The sequence below is a fragment of the Protopterus annectens genome, chromosome 2.part0 (genome assembly GCF_019279795.1).
Source record: "Protopterus annectens isolate FY-2018-M chromosome 2.part0, PAN1.0, whole genome shotgun sequence".
NCBI classification, from domain to species: domain Eukaryota; kingdom Metazoa; phylum Chordata; order Ceratodontiformes; family Protopteridae; genus Protopterus; species Protopterus annectens.
Genome location: NC_056728.1, coordinates 1,307,727,867 through 1,307,751,085, shown reverse-complemented (window position 1 = coordinate 1,307,751,085; position 23,219 = coordinate 1,307,727,867). Strand labels below are relative to the sequence as shown.

The 23,219-nt window shown below is 44.7% G+C and overlaps 1 protein-coding gene across 2 annotated transcripts in view; it reads left to right on the top strand.

Moving 5' to 3' along the window:
* Positions 1-23,219, top strand: part of EIF2B4 (eukaryotic translation initiation factor 2B subunit delta) — a 979,702-nt gene that overhangs the window by 729,534 nt on the left and 226,949 nt on the right. For both annotated transcript variants that reach the window (XM_044061494.1, XM_044061493.1), the window contains exon 9: positions 12,502-12,604. In XM_044061494.1, the coding sequence (XP_043917429.1) occupies positions 12,502-12,604 (103 nt within the window). The remainder of the gene's footprint in view (positions 1-12,501; positions 12,605-23,219) is intronic.

The following is a 23,219-nucleotide window of genomic DNA, read 5'->3' as shown; positions in this document are numbered from 1 at the left end:
GAGGGTACGCAAACTAAGACTTCATGTTTCTTGCGTTCTTCAGGCTCATCTTCCCTCTGCGGAGACAGTTCTGCGGGCTCTGGGTTCCATGGTAGCCACAATCAATCTTCTTCCCTTTGCACAACTTCATATGCAAGTTCTCCACTAGACGCTAGCAGTTCAGTGGTCTCTACTAGACCTGCCATTGTCCCCAGTCCATCTTTCCCGGGCTTGCAGAGACTCCTTTCGGTGGTGGATTCTCTCCCTGGACCTTGTTGAGGGACGTCCCTTTCTTCTGCCCTGTCCCAAAACCGTAGTTACCACGGACGACTTCCAGCTGGGGGGGGCATTGCTCGGGAAGGACATTCCAAGGCAAGTGGTCCCCTTCCTAGACCAATTTCCATATCAGCGTCCTGGAGATGAGGGCAGTTCTTCTAGCATTGCAGGTCCTTCATGCCCATCTTCCTTTAGGGACTATTGCGATCCAGTCACATAACATGTCAGTAGTCTGGTACATCAACAAACAAGGTGGAACCAGGTCTTACCCCCTGAGTCGCGAAGCCATGAGAGTGTGGGAATGGGCGAGTTCCACCGGCTGTTTTCTGGTGGCAACGCACATCCCAGGATGGCCCAACATCCTAGCGGACAGACTCAGCAGGACTATTCTGATGCCTTACGCATGGTCACCGAATCCTTCAGTAGCGGAACAGATCTTCCTCAAAAGGGGTCGGCCTTGCTGCGATCTCTTCCCATCTCCTTCCAACACGAAGTGCAGCAACTTCTTCGCTCTAAACCCCCCTCAAGGGGAAGCCCCCAGGGATGCACTGGTTCATGCTTGGCCTCCCAGTCTTCTCTATGCATACCCCCTGTTACCTCTCATCCCTAAGTTTCTTCAGAAAGCTCGCAGGCTGGGGAGCACAGTGATCCTCATTGCCCCAGTCTGGCCTCGCCAAGTCTGGATCCCCTTCCATTGGTCTCATCTGGTAGTTCCACCATTGATCTTGGATCGGGTTCTGGATCTCACTTCTCATCCCTCGGGGACTTCTCACTCATATATGGACAGTCTGAAGCTTACTGCTTGGCTGCTCCAGTTCCACTAATGATTAGGACTCCCGGTGTATCCTTTCCGGTTAAAACTATTTTGGTGGCGGATCACAAATCTTCCACCAGGAAAACGTATCATAGTAAGTGGAAATGATTCCCCATATGAGCTTCTCATCAGGACTTGGATCCCTTTACGGTTCCAGTCCCAGCAGTTTTAGAATTTTTGGCTACTATCTTCCATCAAGGTTGCTAGCTCTTCTACGGTTAAAGTCCATGGCTTCCCTAGCTTCGTCTAGATTTTGCAAGACCTTCCATAAAGGTACCTGTCTTTTAAGACCCCCGGTGAAAGATCCTACACCTCCATGGGACCTCATCTTTGTACTTCAGGCTCTATTCTCTCCTCCCTTTGAGCCCCCGTGGCTTCAGTAGACCTACAATATCTATCTTGGAAAAATGCCTTTTTGGTGGCTATCACTTCTGCTAGGAGGGTGTCAGAACTTCAAGCATTGTCCATCAAGGTTCCGTACATGGTTTTCCATAAGGACAGGGTTTCCCTGTGTACTAATCCAGCCTTTCTTCCCAAAGTGGTCTCAGAAACCAATATTAACCAGACTATCAGTCTTCCTGTTTTATTTCCAAAACAGGGGTGAATATAAACTACATTTGCTGGACGTACATAGGCAATTGAGATTTTATTTACACAGAATGAAATCCAAGTGACCATCACTCATTGGATTTCCCAATGTGTCATCCGAGCATATTCAGAAAAAGCCATTTCCCCTCAGGGTCAGATAAGAGCACATTCCACCAGGCCTATGGCCACTTCAGCGACCTTTTGGCCCAGAGTGTCACTGGATATTTGTTCTGCAGTTACTTGGTCCTCATCTCATACCTTCATCTCACATTACAAGTTAGACATTGTATCCTGGAGTAGGGCATTGTTTGGCTCCGCGGTGCTCCGGAATATGCTTCCATGAGGGCCACCCAGGTGTTAGTAGCTGGGGACTCTGTCCCACAGGTTGAAGATCTAATGAAGTCAACTGCTTCAGATAAAGAAGTTATGTACTCACCATAATGTTCCATCTGAGTAGTTGTACTTCATTTGTCTTCAGCCATTCCCCCCTCCTTCTCCCAAACCTTGTCACTGTTGGCCTAACCCTGTATATAGGTGCTGAACACTGTAGTGGCTCTCCTTGTTATGCTTAGATTAGGGATATTGGGGAGGCATTAGTGGTAAGGTCAGATTGGGTTGGGCTTATGTTTTATGGAGCAGTAAACTCAATCTGAGGGAAGGAAGGAGAAAGGGTGAGCATTATGGGTAAGTGGAGGAACTTGGAGTTTGGATCAGCTGCTAGTGATGCGGCCGTCTCGGATCCAGTTCTGATCTCTATACCCACAGGTTGAAGACAAATGAAGTACAACTACTCAGATGGAATGTTATGGTGAGTACATAACTTCTTTTTTTCTTTATCACCAAATGTGGCTAAAAAGAGAGAACTCTGAATATCATTTTTATTTGTATTTATTTTCTGTTTTTTGACTCACTCCAACAAGACTATCAATTCTCTTCCTTGTCTTTTTTTTTTTTTTAAATATAAACATCTTATTTAATTGCCATGTATGGCACTGGCAATCTTACATTTTTGTAAATGAAAGTAAACCATAACAATACAATTTCAGTTACAAACATTACAGCTTACAAACCGTGCCAACACAACTGTATCTGCAAATAAGATACATCACTTTTAATATGTCCAGTCATTGCCAGTCAGCCATTACATAGCTCATTCAAATCCTGCCTTCTTTTAAACCTCATTCCTCCTCTCCATGTGCTGATCCCACATTTCCCATTTTTTCCTGTGTAATTTGCTCCTACCCCTTTCCAAACAGCCCAGTTCCAGTTGTTTTATCTCGGTTACTTTGTTACTTCTAAGTAAAGTTGGTTTAGACTTTGATTTCCATTTTCTAGTAATTGCTTTTTTGGCAGCCATCATAATTGGACTCAGCAAAGCCTTACTATGTCTAGGCAGTTCTGATTCTGTGTTGTAGTTCAAAAAAGTAATTTCCCTGGTTATTCCAATTTACTCACCCAGCATCTTTGGCAGTGCAGACTGCAGGGAGTCAGTAAAGTGTGCCAACTCATTACAGTCCCAGAAAATATGTTCCCAGTTAGCTCTTTCTTCCCCATCACACCACCAGCATTTGCTGTTTACCTGAGGAAAAATTCTTTGGAGCCTGCTTGGGGTATAAAAATACCTATGTAAACACTTCCAGGCAAAGATCCTAAATCATCTAGATTTTGTTGTATATTTTGGAGACGTACATATACCCCCCCCCCATTGTTTCTTTGTGAATTGCTTATCTAGTCTCTCTTCCCAATCCTTCCTAACCTCCTCTGATTTATTCTTATAGTTATTATGCAATATTTTATATGCTCTACTAATTATTCCTTTCCTTAATAGCAACTTCTGTTCTAGATTCTACCAAAAACTCTACCAGTGCTGGTCTTTCATTTAGGACACCCTTATTTCTTTCTCTTTGCCTGTACTCTGATATCAATCTTTGATATGCAGTCCAAATAAGTTCTTGGTGCCTTCCCATTCTGTTACCTTTCTCTCTCTAGTTATTTGCTCCCAATACCTTGGTTCCTTTGTCAGTTTTCCCCAGTATATTCCCACCCCTATTGCCTTTTATCTGTACCTCTAATTGCAGTCTTCCTTGTCGGCGGAATCTTCTTTCTTCAGTCTCGTTTTGGCTTAGTTCTTAGAATACCTTCTGGTACGTTGAGTAAAATATGTTTACTAAAAACGTCCAAAAACTAATAAGCACAAGACAAGACGAGCGTACACTGCAAAGTCCAACGAGGTTTAATAGATGAGTAAAACAAGCTTACAGCAATCAGTAGTCCGATGCACACTCTGGTAACTGCCAAGCAATAAAAAGTTAAAATTGATCTGGCTGCACAAAACCCAAGTCACAAAGTGTAAAGCACTTTCCGTTAGGAAACAGTTCTCCTAACTTCTTCAGACAGTCTTGTCAGATTATCTGAAGAAGTTAGGAGAAGTGTTTCCTAATGAAAAGCTCTTTATACTTTGTGGATTGTCTGAAGAAGTTAGGAAAAGTGTTTCCTAATGAAAAGCGCTTTACACTTTGTGACTTGGATTTTGTGCAGCCAGATCAATTTTAACTTTTTATTGCTTGGCAGTTACCGGAGTGTGCACTGGACTACTGATTGCCGTAAGCTTGTTTTACTCAGCTATTAAACCTTGTTGGACTTTGCAGTGTACGCTCGTCTTGTTTTGTGCTTATTACTTTGACTAAAATATTCTGTATGATTATTATTGTTCTCCTTAAAGATCTGCATCCAAAATCCCAGTCTCTCTGTGTTACTTGAGCTTCCTCTTGTTTCATCATCATCTCTTTCCATTTTGAGTTATAGTTTTCTGCTTGTGCTTTGTATAGGAGCCTTAACTGTTCTGCTCTGAAATACCCCTTCAACTCTGTTAATCCCAATTCACCCTGTTCTCCTGGAGGAATAATCTTATTCCACTTGACTCTTGCTGTCTTCCCCTCCCATATAAAATCCATTAGATCTTTGTTAATTACTATCCACAGCTTTTCTTGAGGTTGATAAAATATGCCTGACATGTATATAAAACTAAGGGAGCTACAACATTTTAACTGCTTGTATCTTCCCATCACTATCCGTATAACAGAGCTTCAGTTTCCTCATTTTATGTATTACCTTTTGTTCAGTCTCTTCCCACATATCCTTAGCTGCCACACCTGTATCATTTTTAATCCATACTCCTAAATACTTTATTTTGTCATGTCCCCATAAGTATGGATATTGCTGAACCAATTTATATGTTGGTACATGGTTTTCTAATATTGCTTTTGTTTTGGCTTCATTAATTTTGTATCCTGAAAAGGTTTGAAACTGTCTCAGTATGTTCCACAACACTGTAATGTCCCTTTCTGGTTTTGTCGGGTATAAAATAATGTCATCTGCAAATACAGCCAGCTTTTCTTGACTACCATACCAATTATATTCTTGAATTTCCGAGTCCCTTATTTTCTTTGCCAGCGGTTCTAAATGTAATGCCAGCCTGGTTCCTCTGCTCAAGCAGAGATTATCAGAGACAACCCTAACCACTTTAACTTTCACCTCCGACACCTCATATATCCTTATAATAAGCCTTACAATTTTATCAGGGAATGCAAATGCTTCTGTTCCTGTGCTCATAAAGTCCCAGCTCACTCTGTCAGATGCCTTCTCTGCATCAAGACCTACCAGCAACAGTGATATTTTCTTACATTCTGCTTCCCTCTGGATAATCACTGTTCTGTTAATGTTGTCAAATGTCTGCCTTACCTCCACAAAACCACATTGATCCATATCTATCAATTTTAGCATCACTTTTGCCATTGTTTTAGCCACTATAGATATAAACACTTTATAATCATGATTTAGTATTGAAATGGGTCTCTATGAAGCTAGATCTGATGGTTTTTTACCCTCTTTCTTCCTTGTCTTTTTTGTACATAATTTCTTCACTAGGTGGCTGAAGCCACGTTAACAGCTAAGTAAGACTTAGCTTTTCATTTTCTTTTTTAATGTATTAATTTATTAACCAGGTAAGTAAACTATCTTAAAATCAGATAAAAAATAAAAAAATATTTTTTAATATATTTTTGATATGCTTTTTTGCATATGTTTTTTAATCTTATTTTAAAAATATATTTTTTTAGTTTGATGATATAATATATTAGTCTATGAAGTCAATAAATGTAATTAGAGTGCAATTACTGACTTCTGTTCCTTAGTATTGCTGCTTAATTAGTTTGATTTTATGTATTCTCTAATTGTTGAAGCAATTATGATGTGTCAGTATACGATTGGAAGCTCACGTTTTTAAATGGAAATCTGTTATTCACTCAGTTGTATGGTCTGATGAAGCACTGAAGTGAAAGTGCTTACCTCCTGAGTGCACCATTAATAAAGAACTTTTTTATATTCAATACATATTGACTGTTTGCTGGATTCTGTAAGCAGTGGATTGATGAAGCAGTATATGAATTGAGACGTTGCAACACTGTTTATTGGACTCTGCATGGTAGCTGTTGCTTTATCTTTCAATTTGTTGAGACAGGTAAGTAAACTAGTTGGTCCTCCTTTCAGTCATGGCCTTCACTGTGTGTGTATGGACAGTCTTTATTGTCGTCAATCAGAAAGTAAAAGGAGATCAGGACTGAACTCTGGAAAGTAGTGGTATGAGGTAGAGATCTTAACCTCCTTAGGTAATCCAGATTTTATTCATTGTGCTGCAGTCTTCCTCATTTTGCGGTTTGATATATTCCTGACACACCAGGGCTTGCAGTTCTGGCCAGGAGTGTGCGTGTTTCCATGCACACTGAACTGTCATGCATTTGTACATGCCGGTGTCCTTATGCCTTCTTGGACAGCTGACCTATAACAGGTGTCAGTAGTGCTTATGGGACCTAGTTGCTCCCTATCCCAAAGATAATTGAGCCACTGTCAGCTGCTCACAACTTACTTCCTTCTTCCCCATCTTGCTCATACAGAGCCCAAACAACTAACAGAATCAATTCATCTTGGGTGTACTCTGGGCTCCATCCTTGTGTCTCACAGGTCTGTACTATGGGTACTGCACATGTAGATTATGTCAGGAGCAAAGGCAGCAGAAACATTTCATAGGAATTCAGTATGAAACATCATGAGTAGCATCCTGCATGTCCAGTGATGGTGATTGGGGCACTTCAGCAGAACACTGGTAAGACTAAAAGAGTGTGTTGTTATTTAGGGATAGGTCAAAGTGGATTGTTTTTCTTGTGCTGTCATCAGCCACCTGTTGTAGATGTTCTTCGTGTTTCACTGTTGCAGTCATAGCAGTTGGGTTATCCTGCCAGGGGTAGCCCTCAGTCGGCCCGAATATCAGAGGCTTAGTATTTCTGCTTCGGTTGCTGTCACTCCAGGACTGACGTCAGGTCATCAGTGGTATAAAAACAGGAAGCCAACGCCATTACATCAGTTTTTCTTGCCGAGGAGCCTGAAGCAGAAGCAGTTTGCATGGGTGCCGATCGGCCACTACCTGAGTTTTCATTTCCAAAATTGAAGTTGAAGTCCTCTAAAGCTAAGTACCCCGTTGGGGATCTTTTTTTCTTGCTCTAACTGATGTCAGAAAAGGTTAACAATTGTCTCGCCTGTGGAAAGCAAATACCACACCGAGATTTCCATTCTTACTGCGTCACCTGTTTAGGCCCAGACCACGACATCCCTCGCTGCCGGTTTTGTACTTTGTTCAACTCCAGAACTATACATCGTCGGGCCCTTATCTTAACTAAATACTTTTGCTCTCGATCTCCGTATTCCGAAATGGCTTCAGTAAGCCATCCGACTACCGATCTTCCGAAAAAACATAAGGATAAAGACAGAGACAGACTGCATAGGTCCAAAACTGCTGACGACGCTTCCGTTAAGCTAGTCGTCAGTTCTCTGGTACTCAGTGAGGCACTTTCACAGCCCCTTATGCCCGCTTCTATGGATTCGCAGGCTGCTACCAAGACCCATTCAGAGTCCGGTATGCCGCAAGACTCTTCTTTGACTACGGAACCTGCGGATGTCTACCTTCGATTGGTCTGGAGCCGCTGTGCATATTCAACACAAACCGCAACTTCTTTTGCATCTTCAGTTCTTTTCTAAAACTACCGAGTTTCTAAGGCCCAGAGTATGAACTACGCCTAAAAAAACTGACGACCCAACCTTAAGCGCCTGCTTCCCTGCCTCAGTCTCAGATGCTTAAAATGGCAGAAGACCTTATCATGCTGATTAGGGGAAGCCAGCCTATCCCTGCTAAAAGGAAGAGAGACTTGTCCCCAGCAGCTTTATCTTACCAAGAGTCCGACAACTCTGAGGTTTCTGATTATGAAGACATGCCCTTATCTGCTTATGAGGATTCAGATGCAGAGGAATCCATTCCTTCTGCCTCTCCTCTAGAGGATTTTTCTTTTGGTGAAACCTTACATACATTGAGAGAGCACTTCCATTGGGAATGCCAGGATTATCAGGGAATTTATAGAGTTACCACAGCACAGACCCATAGCTATTCTTCCTGTTCTGGATTTTGTGGATGATGTTTTTATGGAATCTAGTCCAACTCCTGATACTCTGCCTCCTGCTCCAAGGAAACCTGACAGGTACTACAGAGTCCCTGACTCACACAAATTTCTTTTCAAAAATCCCACTGCTGACCCAGAGGTCATTTCCCAAGGACGTAAAGGAATAAAAGCAACTACAGCTAAGAATCCCACCCCTTCGGACAGGGATTCCTGAGATTTAGACAGATGGGGTTAAAAAAGTATACACCTCTGCAACTCTTGCCATTAGAGCATTAAATTGTCAATTCCACATGCTGAAATACCAGCAACATACTATGGAACTTATTAAACAGAAATTATCTACCTTCCCTGACTGTGCAGAAAATAAAGAATTACAGGAGCTTATGCTTTCTGCAAGCCAAGTTAGTAAGCATACCCCGCAGTGTGGGTTTGACGCCCTAGAAGCATTCTGCAGGGCAGCAGTCACAGGTTCTGTACTTAGAAGGCATGCATAGCTTAAGGAACAGACCTTGCCAGGCCATGACAGATCAAAGTTATTGGATGCATCACTGAACAAAGACAATCTGTTTGGCAACAAAGCAGAAGAGGTTTTAAAAAACATGGAAGAAAAAGCTAAGTCTGTGCAGACAGTTAAAGGCTTTTTGCAACTCCAGCCTCCAAGATTCCGTTAGACATTGCCCCTCAAAACTTTGGTTCTTTCCAGCCCTCTCAAGGCCACCTCAGACTAGACCTAGGGGAAGCAGACCCCCCCAGACAGCAGTCTCAGAGTATGCAGAGATCTAAGCAATGGAGTACCTCCACTTCAAAAACAGGGTGTGCTAAGCCACCCCCTTATGAAAAGAATTCACAATGACTTCTCAACTCCACCTCTCACATCTGCCCATTTGCTTGTGCCCCTAGGAGGAAAACTTGCCTCTCATGCAAAAAACTGGGCCTCCATCACCAACGATAGATGGGTCCTCAACATAGTGTCCCAGGGGTACAGATTTTACTTCCACATGCTGCCAACTCCAAAAGAGTTCCCAGATCTTCCTCCAAACCAGTGGCAGAGGCACAAAACCAAGTTCATTCCCTGCTGTCCATGAGGGCAATTCAGCCTGTTCCTGCAGAACAGATAGGCCAAGGTTTCTGTTCCAGACTTTTCCTGGTACCGTGAAAAGAGGGCACCTAGTGTCCAATCTTAGATCTATCCATTCTAAACACCTTCCTGGTGGTACCAGAATTCAAAATGCTCACCCTACAGCAGCTTCTTCCTATGCTGTCCAAAGATGCCTGGTTAGCCACCCTAGACCTAAAAGAGGCCTATCTGCATATCCCAATCAGAGAGTCTTGCAGGAAATATCTACGTTTCAGGGCAGGATCTATGCATTATCAGTTCTTTGCACTTTCCTTTGGCTTATCCACTGCTCCCAGAGTTTTCACAAAATGCCTGGCTCCAGCCATTGCTTTTTACAGACAAAGAAATATTCAAATTTATCCCTACTTGGACGACTGCCTGATTCAGGCAGACAGTCAGGAAAAGCTGTTGTAGCACCTGACATTTGTAAAGGACCTACTAACATCAGTGGAGTACACTTTAAATGAAAATAAATCCAAACTAGTCCCCAGTCAAAAAACTGTATTCTTGGGAGGAAGCTTGGACACAGCATCCCAGATGGCATTCCTTACTACAGAAAAACAGGCCTGTCTGACAGCCTACTTTTCTCACCTGGCCACCAAAACCTAGTTATCCGCAAGGAAAATCCTGGAAGTTCTAGGGTCATGGCCTCCTGCATTCTACTAATTCCATATGCCAGACTGCATATGAGGAAACTTCAGTGGTACTTAAAAAGCCTTTGGTGTCAACATTCTCAGGACCTAGAAACTGTTATACTTATGATACCTTGTCTAAGGAAAGATTTTCTTTGGTGGGCAGCAGCATGCAACCCCAACAAAGGACTTCACTTTTCACAACCCCATGCCGCCCAGACCCAAATCACAAATGCATCAGACTATGCCTGGGGTGCACACCTGGATGGCAGGTGCATTCAGGGACACTGGAGCCAAAACTAAATTCATCTGTGCACATCAACCAAAAAGAGATGCTAGCTGTTCAGCACGCTGTGACAGCTTTCAGATCCCTACTCTCTCCGGGGCTTCTACTAATCAAAACTGACAACACCACAGTGATGTGGTACATCAACAAGCAGGGGGGAATCCACTCTTACCCACTATGCAGGCTAGCCATGACCCTTTGGAACACAGCCTCAGCCATGCATATTCACCTACTAGCACAATTCTTGCCAGGCAACCAAAACTCTCTGTCAGACAACTTAAGCAGAAATCTCCTAGACCCACACAAGTGTCAATTAAACCACAACACCTTCAGCCTTGTGACCCAGAAATGGGGTACCCTGAAGGTGGACCTATTTGCCTCCCCCAACAACCACCAGCTCAGCAAATTCTACACCAGGGAACATCACAGCAAGGCTTGGAAAGTGAATGCCCTATCCTTCCAGTGGGCAAACGTCTCTATCTATGCATTTTCCCATCTACCTCCTCTTACAAGAGTATTACTCAAGATAAGGGAGGAAAGACCAAGGGTAAGCCTGATTGCCCTAGACTGGCCATGCCAACACTGGTACCCACTACAGTGCAGTCTCTCTCCATTGCCTCCATGGCACCTCCCTCAGATTCCAACTCTCCTGACTCAGCAGGAGTGAGAGTTCTTGCATCTACAATTGCAGACCCTGAACCTGACAGCCTGGCTTATTCCTTGACTTCTCCTCCAATGGCCAGCCTAAGCAAGCAGGTCCTGGACATTCTATGTGAAGCCAGATGACCCAGCACTAGAAAATCCTATTCTGACAAGTGGAATAGGTATTGCTCCTAGATCCAGGCTAAAGGAGCTGAACCAGCACAGCCCTCTTTACCTCTCATCCTGGATTACCTAGCAGACTTACTTAACAGGGGCCTATCCTTCTCTTCTATTAAAATCCATGCCTCTGCCATCTCTGCACATTACAGCACATAGTCACCTCTCTTTTCACACACCGTCTTCAAGTAGTTCCTTAGAGGGGCTAACAACCTTATTCCACCAGGAAGAACCCCTACCCCTGCTTGTTGGAAAAGCTCACACTACCCCGCTTTGCACCTGCAGCTTCAGCAGAGTTAAAATTCCTCTCTTGGAAAACAGCCTTGCTTCTGGCCGTCACTTCAGCTAGAAGAGTGTCTGAGCTACAAGCACTTATGGCTGTGGAACCCTTCATCATTTTTCATGCTGACAGGGTCTCCCTCAGGACTAACCCAACTTTCATGCCTAAAGAGGTGTTCAGTGTGGCTCTCAACCAATCTATTCATTTGCCCACCTTTTTCCCTAAACCTCAAAATAAGGGGGAAAGGATCCTGCACTGTTTAGATGTGCACAGACAGCTCAGATCCTAGCTGGATAGGACTAAGCCCTTTAGGAAATCTGACCAGTTACTAGTCAGCTTTGCACCGGAGCAGAGGGCAAAGCCATATCAAAACAAACCATTTCCAAATGGTTAGCACTCTGTATCCATTTCTGTTACAAACACCACGGGAAACCACCCCCATGGGGGGGTTAGAACACATTCCACTAGGGCAACTTCACCCTCTGCAGCCTTTCTCAGAGGGGTCCCTACCAGGGACATCCTGGAAGATGCAACATGGAGTTCTGTTCATACCTTCACCAAGCATTACCACCTGCCTATCTTTTCCAAATCCAGGGCAGGCTTTGCAACCGCAGTCCTGCAGGGCATACTAGCCAGTCCCAACTCTTCTTGACTGCCTCCACCCATTCTTCAGCTTTGGGAATCAACCCAAGTGTGATGACTGCAACAGTGAAACACGAAGAATGTAGTACAGTTGTGTACACTTACCAGAAATGTAGATGTTCAAGTGTATTCACTGTTGCAGTCCTGGTTTCCTACCCTCCAGCCCCCGTGTCTCTCTCTCTCTCTTCCTCACTCTTTACAGGGCTATTTGGTATTTACTTTCTACTGGTGGTATTATTCCACCATAAACTAGCTCCCTGTTTGGGGGCTCCTGACATTTGGGGCAAGAAAAACTGATGTAATGGCGTCTGCTGCCTGTTTTTATACCATTGATGACCTGACATCAGTCCTGGAGCGACAGCAGCTGATGCAGAAATACTAAACCTCTGGTATTTAGGCCAACTGAGGGCTACCCCTGGCAGGATAACCCAAGTGTGATGACTGCAACAGTGAATACACTTGAACATCTACATTTATGGTTAAGTGTACACAACTGTACTTTTTGTATGATGTTTTGGAAAAATTATAACAAGACTTATTTAAAATGTTATTTTTCTTCCAGTTTTTTAATTCAGTGTCGGCCTCTGTCTGCTAGTATGGGTAATGCTATCAAATACGTCAAGAAGGAAATTTCTAACATTCAAAGCACTGTAAAAGAAGAAGAGGTGAGACTTTGAAATGTTTGGCTGCTTTAGTTTGTTCCTTACCTCATTAAGAATTTCTTTGTTGACTGTATAATTTCACTGACTTTTCATCTTTAATGTGCATTCTAAATGTAAGACACTTTATACCGATGTACAGAATGAAGTGTGAAAGTAATAGTTTGCAGTCCACAGATGCAGTTTAGTACTGTTTGATAATGTTTTAGGGGCACTGATATTTGAGCTACACATTCTAGAGATGCATATTTCTAAGTAGATTTCTGATAAACTCTGTATAATGGATTGAGTAAATCAGCAGTATATTTAGACAATTTTTTGTGGATCTGTTTTCAGAAATTTTCACAGGGGCCATCAGAGTTCTGGTTTAATTTGTCACTCATCTTTGAGTTATCTGATGATGTCAATTCTCATTTTATCCTAGCCATATGGGTTTAGTTCCAAGCATCAGAACTGACTCGGCTGTTACTACAGCTCACGGTAGCCAAAAACTCTCGAGCCTAAATCTTACCCAGAATGCTTCTCTCCCAGTTACCTCAGTTCTCATTTGCCACTTTTTGTGACAGACGCGTTTGCCATTGCTCTCGAGCCAAGTGTTTTTTAATATATATATATATATATATATATATATATATATATATATATATATATATTTTTTTTTTTTTTTTTCTGAATTCTTTCGAACCTTATTATAGTTAATCTTGCTAATTGTTTGCTTTCTAATTCTACCCACTTCATTTCTAGGATTTTTGAACTTGTCTTCTCCTTTCTTTCCTACCTTCCTTCCTTTCTGTATAACTTGGTATAATCTGGCCTGTCATTGTTGGTTTCATCCTTCTACTTTCTATTATTTAAAAAAAAGGCTGTTTATTGTTATTAGTTGAGTGTTCCTGTTTGTGAGGACTTTCTATGTGTGTGTGTGCGCCTATAGCTGACCTGTTTAAATCACTGTTGAGAACTTTAAGCTATGAAAATTCTGGCTGACAAACCTAAAGTTCCTTCTGGCTTCAAAAGATGCCAGAAATGAGGGCACAAAATCCCTAGGTCTGATATTTATTGTGCGTCTGTTGGCTGGACCCTGTTCACCTTCAAAAAGACTGCTCTGTGTCATGGTTTCAGTCGCAGGATGCTAGTGGAAAGAAAAAATAAACTGATTTTGAAGGGTATGATTCCATCAGCCTCAACTGAAGCTATATCTGGTTTAGAAAAGGCCAAGAGCAAGAACGATGTGTCTCCCCCTTCTTCCTCATCTTCCTTTACTAAAATGTTGGAGAAGTCAAAAAAGGGAAGTCTGTTGGTGCCTTCTACTCCGTCAGCACCATGTTTAAAAAGATCAAAGTCTTTGGTTCCCTTAGAATTCTTGGAACTGACTTACTCCATAAGTAAAACTTCAGTCCCAAAGGGATATATGGAACTGAGACTGTAGGATCAGACTAAGTCTTTGGCACCTAAGATGTCAGTGCAAGGAGCATCCTGAATCTTTGGCACCAAAATTATCAGTGCAGACATCTCCCTTGTTGCTGACTACGTCAGCACTGTGTGAGCATTTTGACGAGTCTTCCATAATGATTCCCCAGAGAACTTCATATTCTCCCTCTATTGACTCCTTTCCCAGAAGGTTGCCTTTGCCCATTCTGGAAAGGCAAATTCGCTCTCCATCCTTTCTACCCATTCCTCCAAAAGCTTAACTAAGAAAGATGTGGATAAGATGGTGAATAAGATATTGTGGGTGATAAGATTGTCAGGTACCACTTCGGCTTCGGCCCCCACAGGTGTAGGAGCTGACTCTTCCTTTACCCCTCTGTTTTTTTCCTCCTTTGACTTTTTCTGAAGCCTTAGAGTTTTTGTCTCTGAGCTGCCCAGCACTGACTGCATCAGTTCCGGAGATATCCCTGTCTTCAGAACTGGTTCCTGCTGTGAGGTCTCCAGTTCATTCGGATCCAGAGACCTGTCAGAGCCATATCTGTCCTGTCGGCAGTGAGGAGTGGAAGTCGATTCCTATTTTTTCGGTGCCTTCTCTGCACTCTGAGCATTGGCACAAATCATTTTGGCTCTGGTTTCTGGCGCTTTCTCTTCAGAGCAGCTAGTGAGTTAGGTTCTGAAGCAGTCTTTCTCAATTTCAGGCTCCCGTCCCTCTTCAGGGGAGCCAGCTTTTGAAGCAATGGAGAGAGCCCCGACTGTCACAGTGAAACAGTCGGCCCCTTCCATTTCAGAGCAAATATCTCTTTCCTCCTCATGCCCGGATATTCTTTCCACACTCCCACTGGGTCAGCGGGTGCCGAGACTGCAGTAAACCCAGATAATTCTTTCCTCTTCTGATACCTCCCCTGATCACCCCACTGAGGAGGTCGCTAAAAAGAAAGAGTGTAAGAGGAAGCACTTGGATTCCCCAGAGTAATCAATCACCGAAGACACTGACTTCGATGAAGGAGAGGGATCCCCAAGGTCACTCCCTGATGATATTTCCTTTGGAGACATTCTGGAAGAATTAAAACAGAGGGGTGACTAGAAGTCCCAAAATCCCTCTTTCAAGGAGTCAGTGTACCTGCAGGCTTTTGACACTTGGTCATCTACCTCTTTTGTGACTCTACCCATTGATGAGCTCATTCAGTTAATCTCTCAGTGGGTATGGAAGGCCCTGATACTATTGAACCTATGCCCAAGAGACCAGACAAAATTCTGTCCACCCCTGAAGACAAACAGTTCTGGGCCAAAGGGTTAACTGTTGATGCCATGGTCATGGCGACAGCCACAAAGAAGGAACTGGCCGATGAGAGTTCCCCTATTCATCCACCCAGCAGAGAGTCTCTGGTGATGGATAGATTTGGAAAGCGGGTCTGTGCATCATCGACCTTTGCTGTAAGGTCTTTGAATTTTTTGGTGCATTTTGCCAGACTTCAGAGGGGTCTGATCAAATGTGTTATTGGATACCCTGGCCGGAGCTGTTTCTGAGGAGATTCAAGAAAAGGTTGCTTTCCATTTGGCTACCCTGGAATCTTTGTCAAATTCATCCATGAGGCTTATTGCTCATGCAGCTGAAGGGACAACTAGAGAGGCCATTTTAGGTGTGGCCATAAGGAGACACGCCTGGATGCACCTATGTGATTTTGTGGCGTGAAGCCATTTAAGTCTTTGTCAATGCACCTTTTTATGGATCATCCCTGATGTTCTTCGTGTTTCACTGATGCAGTCATTACATTTGGGTTATCTGCTTGCAGGAAGCCCTCAGCCGGCCTGGTTATCAAAGTCTTGGGTCCTGCGTCGGTTGCTGTCTCTTCTTCCAGACGTCAGATAGTCAGGGGTATAAAGGATGCAGCTGATGCCATTACATCAGTCTTTCTTGCCATGCAGTGCCCGAATCAGAAGCAGTTCGCAAGTGCCGGTCGGCCGACTCCTGAAATTTTCGTTTTCGAGTTTCAGAACCGAAGTCTTCAAAAAAGCTAAGTACCCCGTTGGGGATCCTTTTTCTTGTTGATGTCAGTAAAAGTTAACAATTGTATTACTTGTGGAAAGCAAATACCTCATAAAGATTTTCATTTGTACTGCATTCCTTGCTTAGGCCCAGACCACAATGTCCCTCTCTGTCGGTTTTGTGCCTTATCCAATCCTCAAACTATTCGTTGTCGGTTCATTTTTGCATCAAAGTATTTCGGTACTCGGTTTAATTATCCAGAAATGGTTTCGGTAAGCCATCCGACTACTGACATTCCGAAAAAACGTAAAGATAAAGAAAGAGACAGACCACATAGGTACAGAGCTGCCGACGAAGCTTACGTTAAGCTAGTCGCCAGTTCGCCGGTACTCAGTGAGGCGCTTTCACAGCCCCTGATACCCACTACTTCAGATTCACAGGCTTCTACTGAGACCCATTCGGAATTGGGTATGCCGCGAGATGCTTCTTTGACTATGGAACCTGCGGATGTCTCTACCTTGGATGGGTCTGGAGCCGCTGTGCAGGCACCGGCTTCTGAGTGTGTATTCAGGCCTACTGACTTGCATATCAAACCAATGCCATCTTCTTCGTCAAGGCCTAAAACTCGATCCACGCCTAGAAAACTGAATCCAAACTGCATGGTCAGGCCCATATGCCTAAAAAACAAATGATAAGAATGGCTGAAGACCTTATTACTCTAAATAGGGGAAGCCAGCTTTCTCCCTCTAAGAGACCTAGAACTGATTTTCTTTCTGATTCTTCTGATCAGGATTCTGAAATTTCTGTATCTTCTGATGACCAGGATTTGCCCTTATCTACCTATGAGGATTCTGATGCACAGGACTCCATACCCTCTGCTTCCCCTCCAGTAGATTTCTGTTTTGGTGAAACTTTGCACACTCTTAGGGAGCATTTCCGCTGGGAAAGCCAGGGTTACTCTGACTCCAAAAAGTGGCTTAGGGAATTCTTACTCCTACCTCAACACAGGCCTTTAGCTATCCCTCCTGTACTGGACATTGTAGCTGATGGCTTCTTGGAATCTAACCTGGCCCCAGATACTTTACCCAAGAAACCTGACAGGTATTACAGAGTACCTGACTCTCACAAGTTCCTCTTTAAGTATCCTACTGCGGACCCAGAGACCATTTCACAGGGACCCAAAGGCATTAAGGCTACTACTGCCAAAAACCCTACCCCCTCTGATAGAGATTCCAGGGCCCTGGACAGATGGGGTAAGAAGGTATACACTTCTGCTACTTTGACCATTAGGCCCTTAAACTGCCAGTTTCATATATTAAAGTATCAGCAGCATATTATTGGATTACTTAAACAGAAAATGATGTTGATTCCTGACTGTGTTGAAAATAAAGAATTACAGGATTTAATGCATTCTGCTGAACAAGTTGGTAAACATACTTTGCAATGTGGTTTTTACTCTTTAGAAACATCTTTCAGGGCTGCTGTCACTGGGTCTGTTCTTAGAAGGTATGCTTGGCTTAAGGAGCAAACTTTGCCAGATCATGTTAAAGCTAAAATGTTAAGTTGTCTATCTCGCCTTCATTCTTGCTGGATGGGTTCGGAGCCGACCTCGGCTCCGACTCGGCCACTCTAAAAGCTCGAGAGTTGGTTCCACCGGCTCGAGGCTCCCCTTATATCCCACAATGCTAGGCGTGAGTTACCTCAGATCTCGTTTGCCGCTACAGCGATCGAGGTGTTGGTTTTCTACCGGCTTCTTGGTGAGTAAACTTTCAGTAAAGTTAGTATACTTAAACCCCTTTATTTTTAATTTTAACTCTTGTTTCCCTTAGTTTAGTGGAATTCTCTCCCTTTTTTCTCTAAAATCCCGTTTCTTCCCCACAAGAACTTATAAGTTCTTCCCTCGGGCCTTCAGGCCTTCTTCTTCCATTCCCTAGTGGTGTGTGTGTTGTTTCTCTTAAATTAAAACCTTTGATAGTTGTTTTATTTTTTTGAGTTTAAAAATAAGATAGGGTGTAATCAGTGTGTGACTGGGTGTGTGTGATTACACTTTTTTTTTTCTAAGATGTCTAAAGACACAAAGGTCTCAGGCTTCAAGAAGTGTGATGCGTGCTGTCAGAAAATGTCTCTGACAGACGGTCACACTTCTTGTGTCTACTGCCTGGGGCCTTTGCACCTGCAGGACTCCTGTGCTGTATGCCACGGCTTCAGTCCCAGGGTCCTGCAGGAAAGAAAGAACAAATTGATCCTAAGAGGTTTACTCAAGCCTGAGGATTCCCTTTCTGTCTCTGGGAAGCCCTCCAAGGCTTCTAGGTCCTCGGCTCCAGCTACTGAGCCGAGACCTAAGGCTACTAAACCTCCGTCTACATCGGCTCCGGCTGGAGCCGATGAGTATCAGTCTACAGTTTCTGTGGTTCCCTCGGCTCCAGCTGGAGCCGAGGTATTAGAAATTCCCTTGTCGGCTCCGACCAGACCTTCGGAGCCGACATCTAAGAAGAGATCTAGGTCACCATCCCTTGGCTCCGTTCATTCGGCTCCAGCATCTCCTCTGCTGTCTGAACGGAGCCATAAATCTCACTCCTCTAGGTCATCGAGGCTGTCGGATCATGACCTTCAGAGGGTAGTGAGTCGACTTCTTAAGTCCGAGGCACTGGCCCAAATGCTTCAGAGCCCGACTCATCAGTCGATGCCTGCCCCTGTCCATCAATATGTTCCTCCTCCGACTCCGTTGAGCTCGGAGCCGGGTCGTTTCGGAACCGAGACTGTGGTAGCGTCGGAGCCGACACAATTGTCTTCGGCTCCATCGTCGGCTCCGATTTCTTCCTTGGAAGAATCTCGGCGCCGGACTTCCATCGTCGGCTCCGAGGGGGTGAGTGGCATCGGACCCTTGTCCGACCCCGCTCTCCCTCTCGGGGCTTCGGCGCTGGTAAGTTCGGCTCCGACATCGGCCTCGGAGCCATCACTGTCGGTGCCGAGGGAGGTTTTTAGCTTTTCGGAGCGGGGACCTCTGGCTCTGCCTGACAGGGGTGCGTTCGAGGTCATGCGGAGTGTGTTAGAACCTGGTTCTACCCCACAGTCGGCTCCGTCCGCCCCCCCCTCTTCGGTGCCTCAGGTCAAGTCGACTCACTCCCTCATCCCGGACCGCAGAGAGCCAGCTCCTCAGGAATCCCCCGTGGGGATCTCATCCTCTTCCGAGGCCTCTCCTGTTTTGGCAGAAGAGCCCCCTCGGAAGAGAAAGTGTAAGAGGAAACACATAGACTCACCTGAGTCCGTCACCTCTGACACAGATTTAGAGGATTCCGAGGGTTCCCCCCGTTCCCCTTCTGAAGATGTCTCCTTTGCAGACATTCTGGAAATCCTTAAGCAGAGGGGAAATTGGCCAGCCCTCAACCCTTCGGAGGATGAATCTGTGTACCTTGAGGCGTTTGGCTCGTCCTTCCACCTCCTGGGTGTCTCCCCCCTTTGCCCCCCTCATGCAGGTGGTAGCAAAAGGCATGGACGGCTCCTGATTCGGTGGACCCCACTCCCAGGAGACCCTCAAAATTCATAACGGCACCAGCAGATAAACAGTTTTTGACAAAAGGAGTTTCTGTGGATGCTATGGTAGTTGCTGCTGCCACTAAAAAGGAACTAGCTGATCCTTCAGTACCTGTCCATCCACCTAACAAGGAATCTAGGTCCATGGACAGGTACGGAAGCGGATGTTCACGTCAGCGACATTTGCAATGCGTTACGCTGAACTACCTATGCCATTTTACTCGTCTTCAAAGGGACTTGATCAAAGAAGCGAGTGATATGTTGAAGGATCCTACAGCTGCGGGTTTTCAAGATAAGATGAACACTCAGCTGGCTACCCTGAACTCCATAGCCAACTCCTCCATGCGCCTCCTTTCTTATGCGGCTGATGGAGCGAGCAGGGCCGCAGGGACAGGTGTGGCCTTACGTAGGCATGCCTGGATGCGGCTATGCAATTTTGCGGACCCCTTTAAAACGTCTTTCACTAATTCCCCATTCGATGGATCATCTCTCTTTGGTCCTCAAGTGAAAGAAACCTTGACTAGGTGCGAGACTGATGGCAAGACTCTTTCTGCCGTCGGAGTCCGTTTTCTACTCCTTCTAGGCCTTACCCCAAAGGCCAGAAAAATGGGAAAATGTGGTTCCGTAAACAATCTCAAGGGACTTCACCTGACGACGAGAGGCGGTTCCCCGCCAGAGGCAGAGGGGGGAACAACAATGGTAGACGTCGCCCTAGAGGCAGGGGGGGTCCGCAGAACCAGGGCAATCGAGAAACTTTCTCCGATAAGCCCTTTCAGCATCCCTGAGGTGTTGCCCGACTGTCCACCTTCGGAGGCAGTCGGGGAAGATTGTCACTGTACCCAGAAGCCTGGCTATCCCTAACTCGAGACAAGTGGGTACAGTCCATCATTTCGAAGGCTATTCCATTCCCTTCGTCGCATTCCAAACCGATCAAAAATCCCTTCCAGATGTTCCACCGCTCAAAGGGATCTTGCAGCTTTGGAAATTTCAAAGCTGCTTGCAAAAGAGCAATTCAGCCAGTTCCAGCAGACCAGCAAGGATCCGAATCTACTCCAGGTTCTTTTAGTTCCAAAGAAAACAGGGACTGGAGACCAATTTTGGATCTCAGTATCTTGAACAAGTCGGTCAAGAAAACAAGATTTCGGATGGTCACGCTGCAGTCCATCCTTCCCTTTTGGGAAAAGGAAACTGGATGTGCTCTATAGACCTTCAGGATGCGTACTATCACATAAAATGAACAGACGCTCCAGAAGATTCCTCCGCTTCAGGCTGGGAACCAGTCATTTTCAATTCAGGGCCCTGCCCTTTGGTCTCACCACTGCCCCGGTGTTTACCAAATGCATGGCAGTGGTAGCTTCTCACCTGAGGTGACAAGGATTCCAGGTGTTTCCATATTTGGACGACTGGCTCCTCACAGCTCCCACCAAGCATCTTCTTCTAATGGCCAGGGATTACACCTTTCGCATTTGTCAAAAGTTAGGCATTTCAATAAATTGCGAAAAGTCTGTTTTGTCGCCTTGTCGTACTATTACCTTTATAGGCAAATCTAGACACAGTCAACATGTCTGCGAGACTAACAGATCAGAGAATAACAGACATACACAAACTGGTCTCACTCCTCTTCAGCAACAACAGAATCAAAGCCAGGTTAGTTCTGAAAGTGTTGGGAATTATGGCGGCTGCCATACCTCTGCTTCCATTAGTCAGATTCCACATGAGAATCCTTCAATGGATGCTCTTTGCACAATGGTCATACCAGCAACTTCCGATGTCCCACACCATTATGATTACGCAGGCATGCAGAAATCATCTTCTGTGGTGGATGTCTTCCTCAGCTCTTATTGGGAAGACCCTTTGTTCCTTCCCCTCCGGTTGCTACTCTGACAACGGACGCCTCCCTGATCGGGTGGGGGGGGCATTATCAGGGCAGGGCTGTCCAGGGCACATGGCAACCAGACGAATGCCACTTGCACATAAATGTTCTGGAGATGAGAGCAGTGCTTTTAGCGTTGCAAGCCCTTCAAGACTCTCTTCCCTTGGGAACGATTGCAATCCAGACAGACAACATGTCTGTAGTGTGGTATATCAACAAACAAGGCGGAACCAGGTCCTACCCCCTGTGCCGAGAAGCACTCAGACTGTGGCAATGGGCGATTTCTTCTCAGCGGTTTCTGATAGCAACGCACATCCCCGGCAAGTCCAATCAAATCGCGGACAAGTTGATCAGAGCTATCCTCATGCCTCATGAGTGGTCTCTGAAAGACTCTGTTGTGAGAGATATTTTTCTCAAGTGGGGTCAGCCTTGCTGCGACCTTTTTGCTACTCCCCAAAACAGCAAGTGCAGAGATTATTTCACACTATTCCCTTTACCAGGCCAGCCCAGCAGAGACGCTCTAGTCCAAGTTTGGCCCCGGGGACTTCTGTATGCATTTCCTCCCTTCCCACTAATCTCTCAAGTGATACAGAAAGCTATCACTCAGAAGGCCTCATTGATCCTCATTGCTCCTTACTGGCCTTGACAGGTGTGGTTCCCCTTTCTACATCATTTTCTATTGGAGTGACCTTGGCATCTGGACCTAGTTCCAGATCTTTTGATCCATCAGTCGGGTCAGTTTCATCGCTCCCTTCCCTCTCTGAACCTCACTGCTTGGTTCCTCCATGCCAGGCTTCCTCAATTATCTCACTCTGTTCGAGATATTTTGATAGCTTCCCATAAATCTTCAACTCGAAAGATTTATTTGAGTAAGTGGAAACGCTTCACATATTGGGCTCAAGGAAGGGACATAGATCCTTTCACTGCTTCCATCCAAATGGTCCTTGATTTTCTAGCTGAACTCTTCCATGCAGGTTCATCTCCTTCTACTCTTAAAGTTCAATTGGCAGCTATTTCTAACTTTCATGTGGGTATTTCAGAGTCTGCCATAATGTCCCACAAGCTTTGTAAAGCCTTTTTGAGAGGAGTTTTTCTACTCAGACCTCCTATAAGAAATCCTCCTCCTCCTTGGGACCTAAATTTAGTTCTTACTTCTTTGATTCTTTCCCTTCGAACCTGCAGCCTCCTGTTCTTTAAAATTGCTATCATGGAAGACTCTCTTTCTGGTAGCTATTACTTCAGCTAGAAGAATTTCAGAACTTCATGCACTCAGCTGTCGACCTCCTTATCTGTTGTTCCATAAGGACAGGGTATCCTTACGAACCAACCCGTCCTTTTTGCCCAAGGTAGCCTCGACGTCTAACCTAAATCAAAGCATTGACCTCCCTGTGTTTTTTCCAGAATATTCCAATAGGTCTGAACAAAAATTACACTGGCTAGATGTTCATCGTCAGTTAAGGTACTATTTGGATAGAACAAAACAATTCAGAAAATCTGACCAGCTGTTTGTCTCCTATGCAGAAGGCAGAAAGGGACTTTCAGTTTCAAAGGTATCATTATCTAGATGGCTAACGTCTCTGATTTCCCTTGTTTATGAAATTAGACACCAAAAGCTGCCTAATAAACCTAAGGCCCATTCCACCAGAGCTTTGGCTACTTCTATAGCCTTCCAAGACAGACTGCCTATTGACACCATTTGTGCAGCGGCTACTTGGTCTACTCCTCACACTTTCATTTCTCATTATAAGTTGGATTTAGCTTCTAGACATAGAGCTAACTTTGGTTCCACTGTTCTCAGGAGT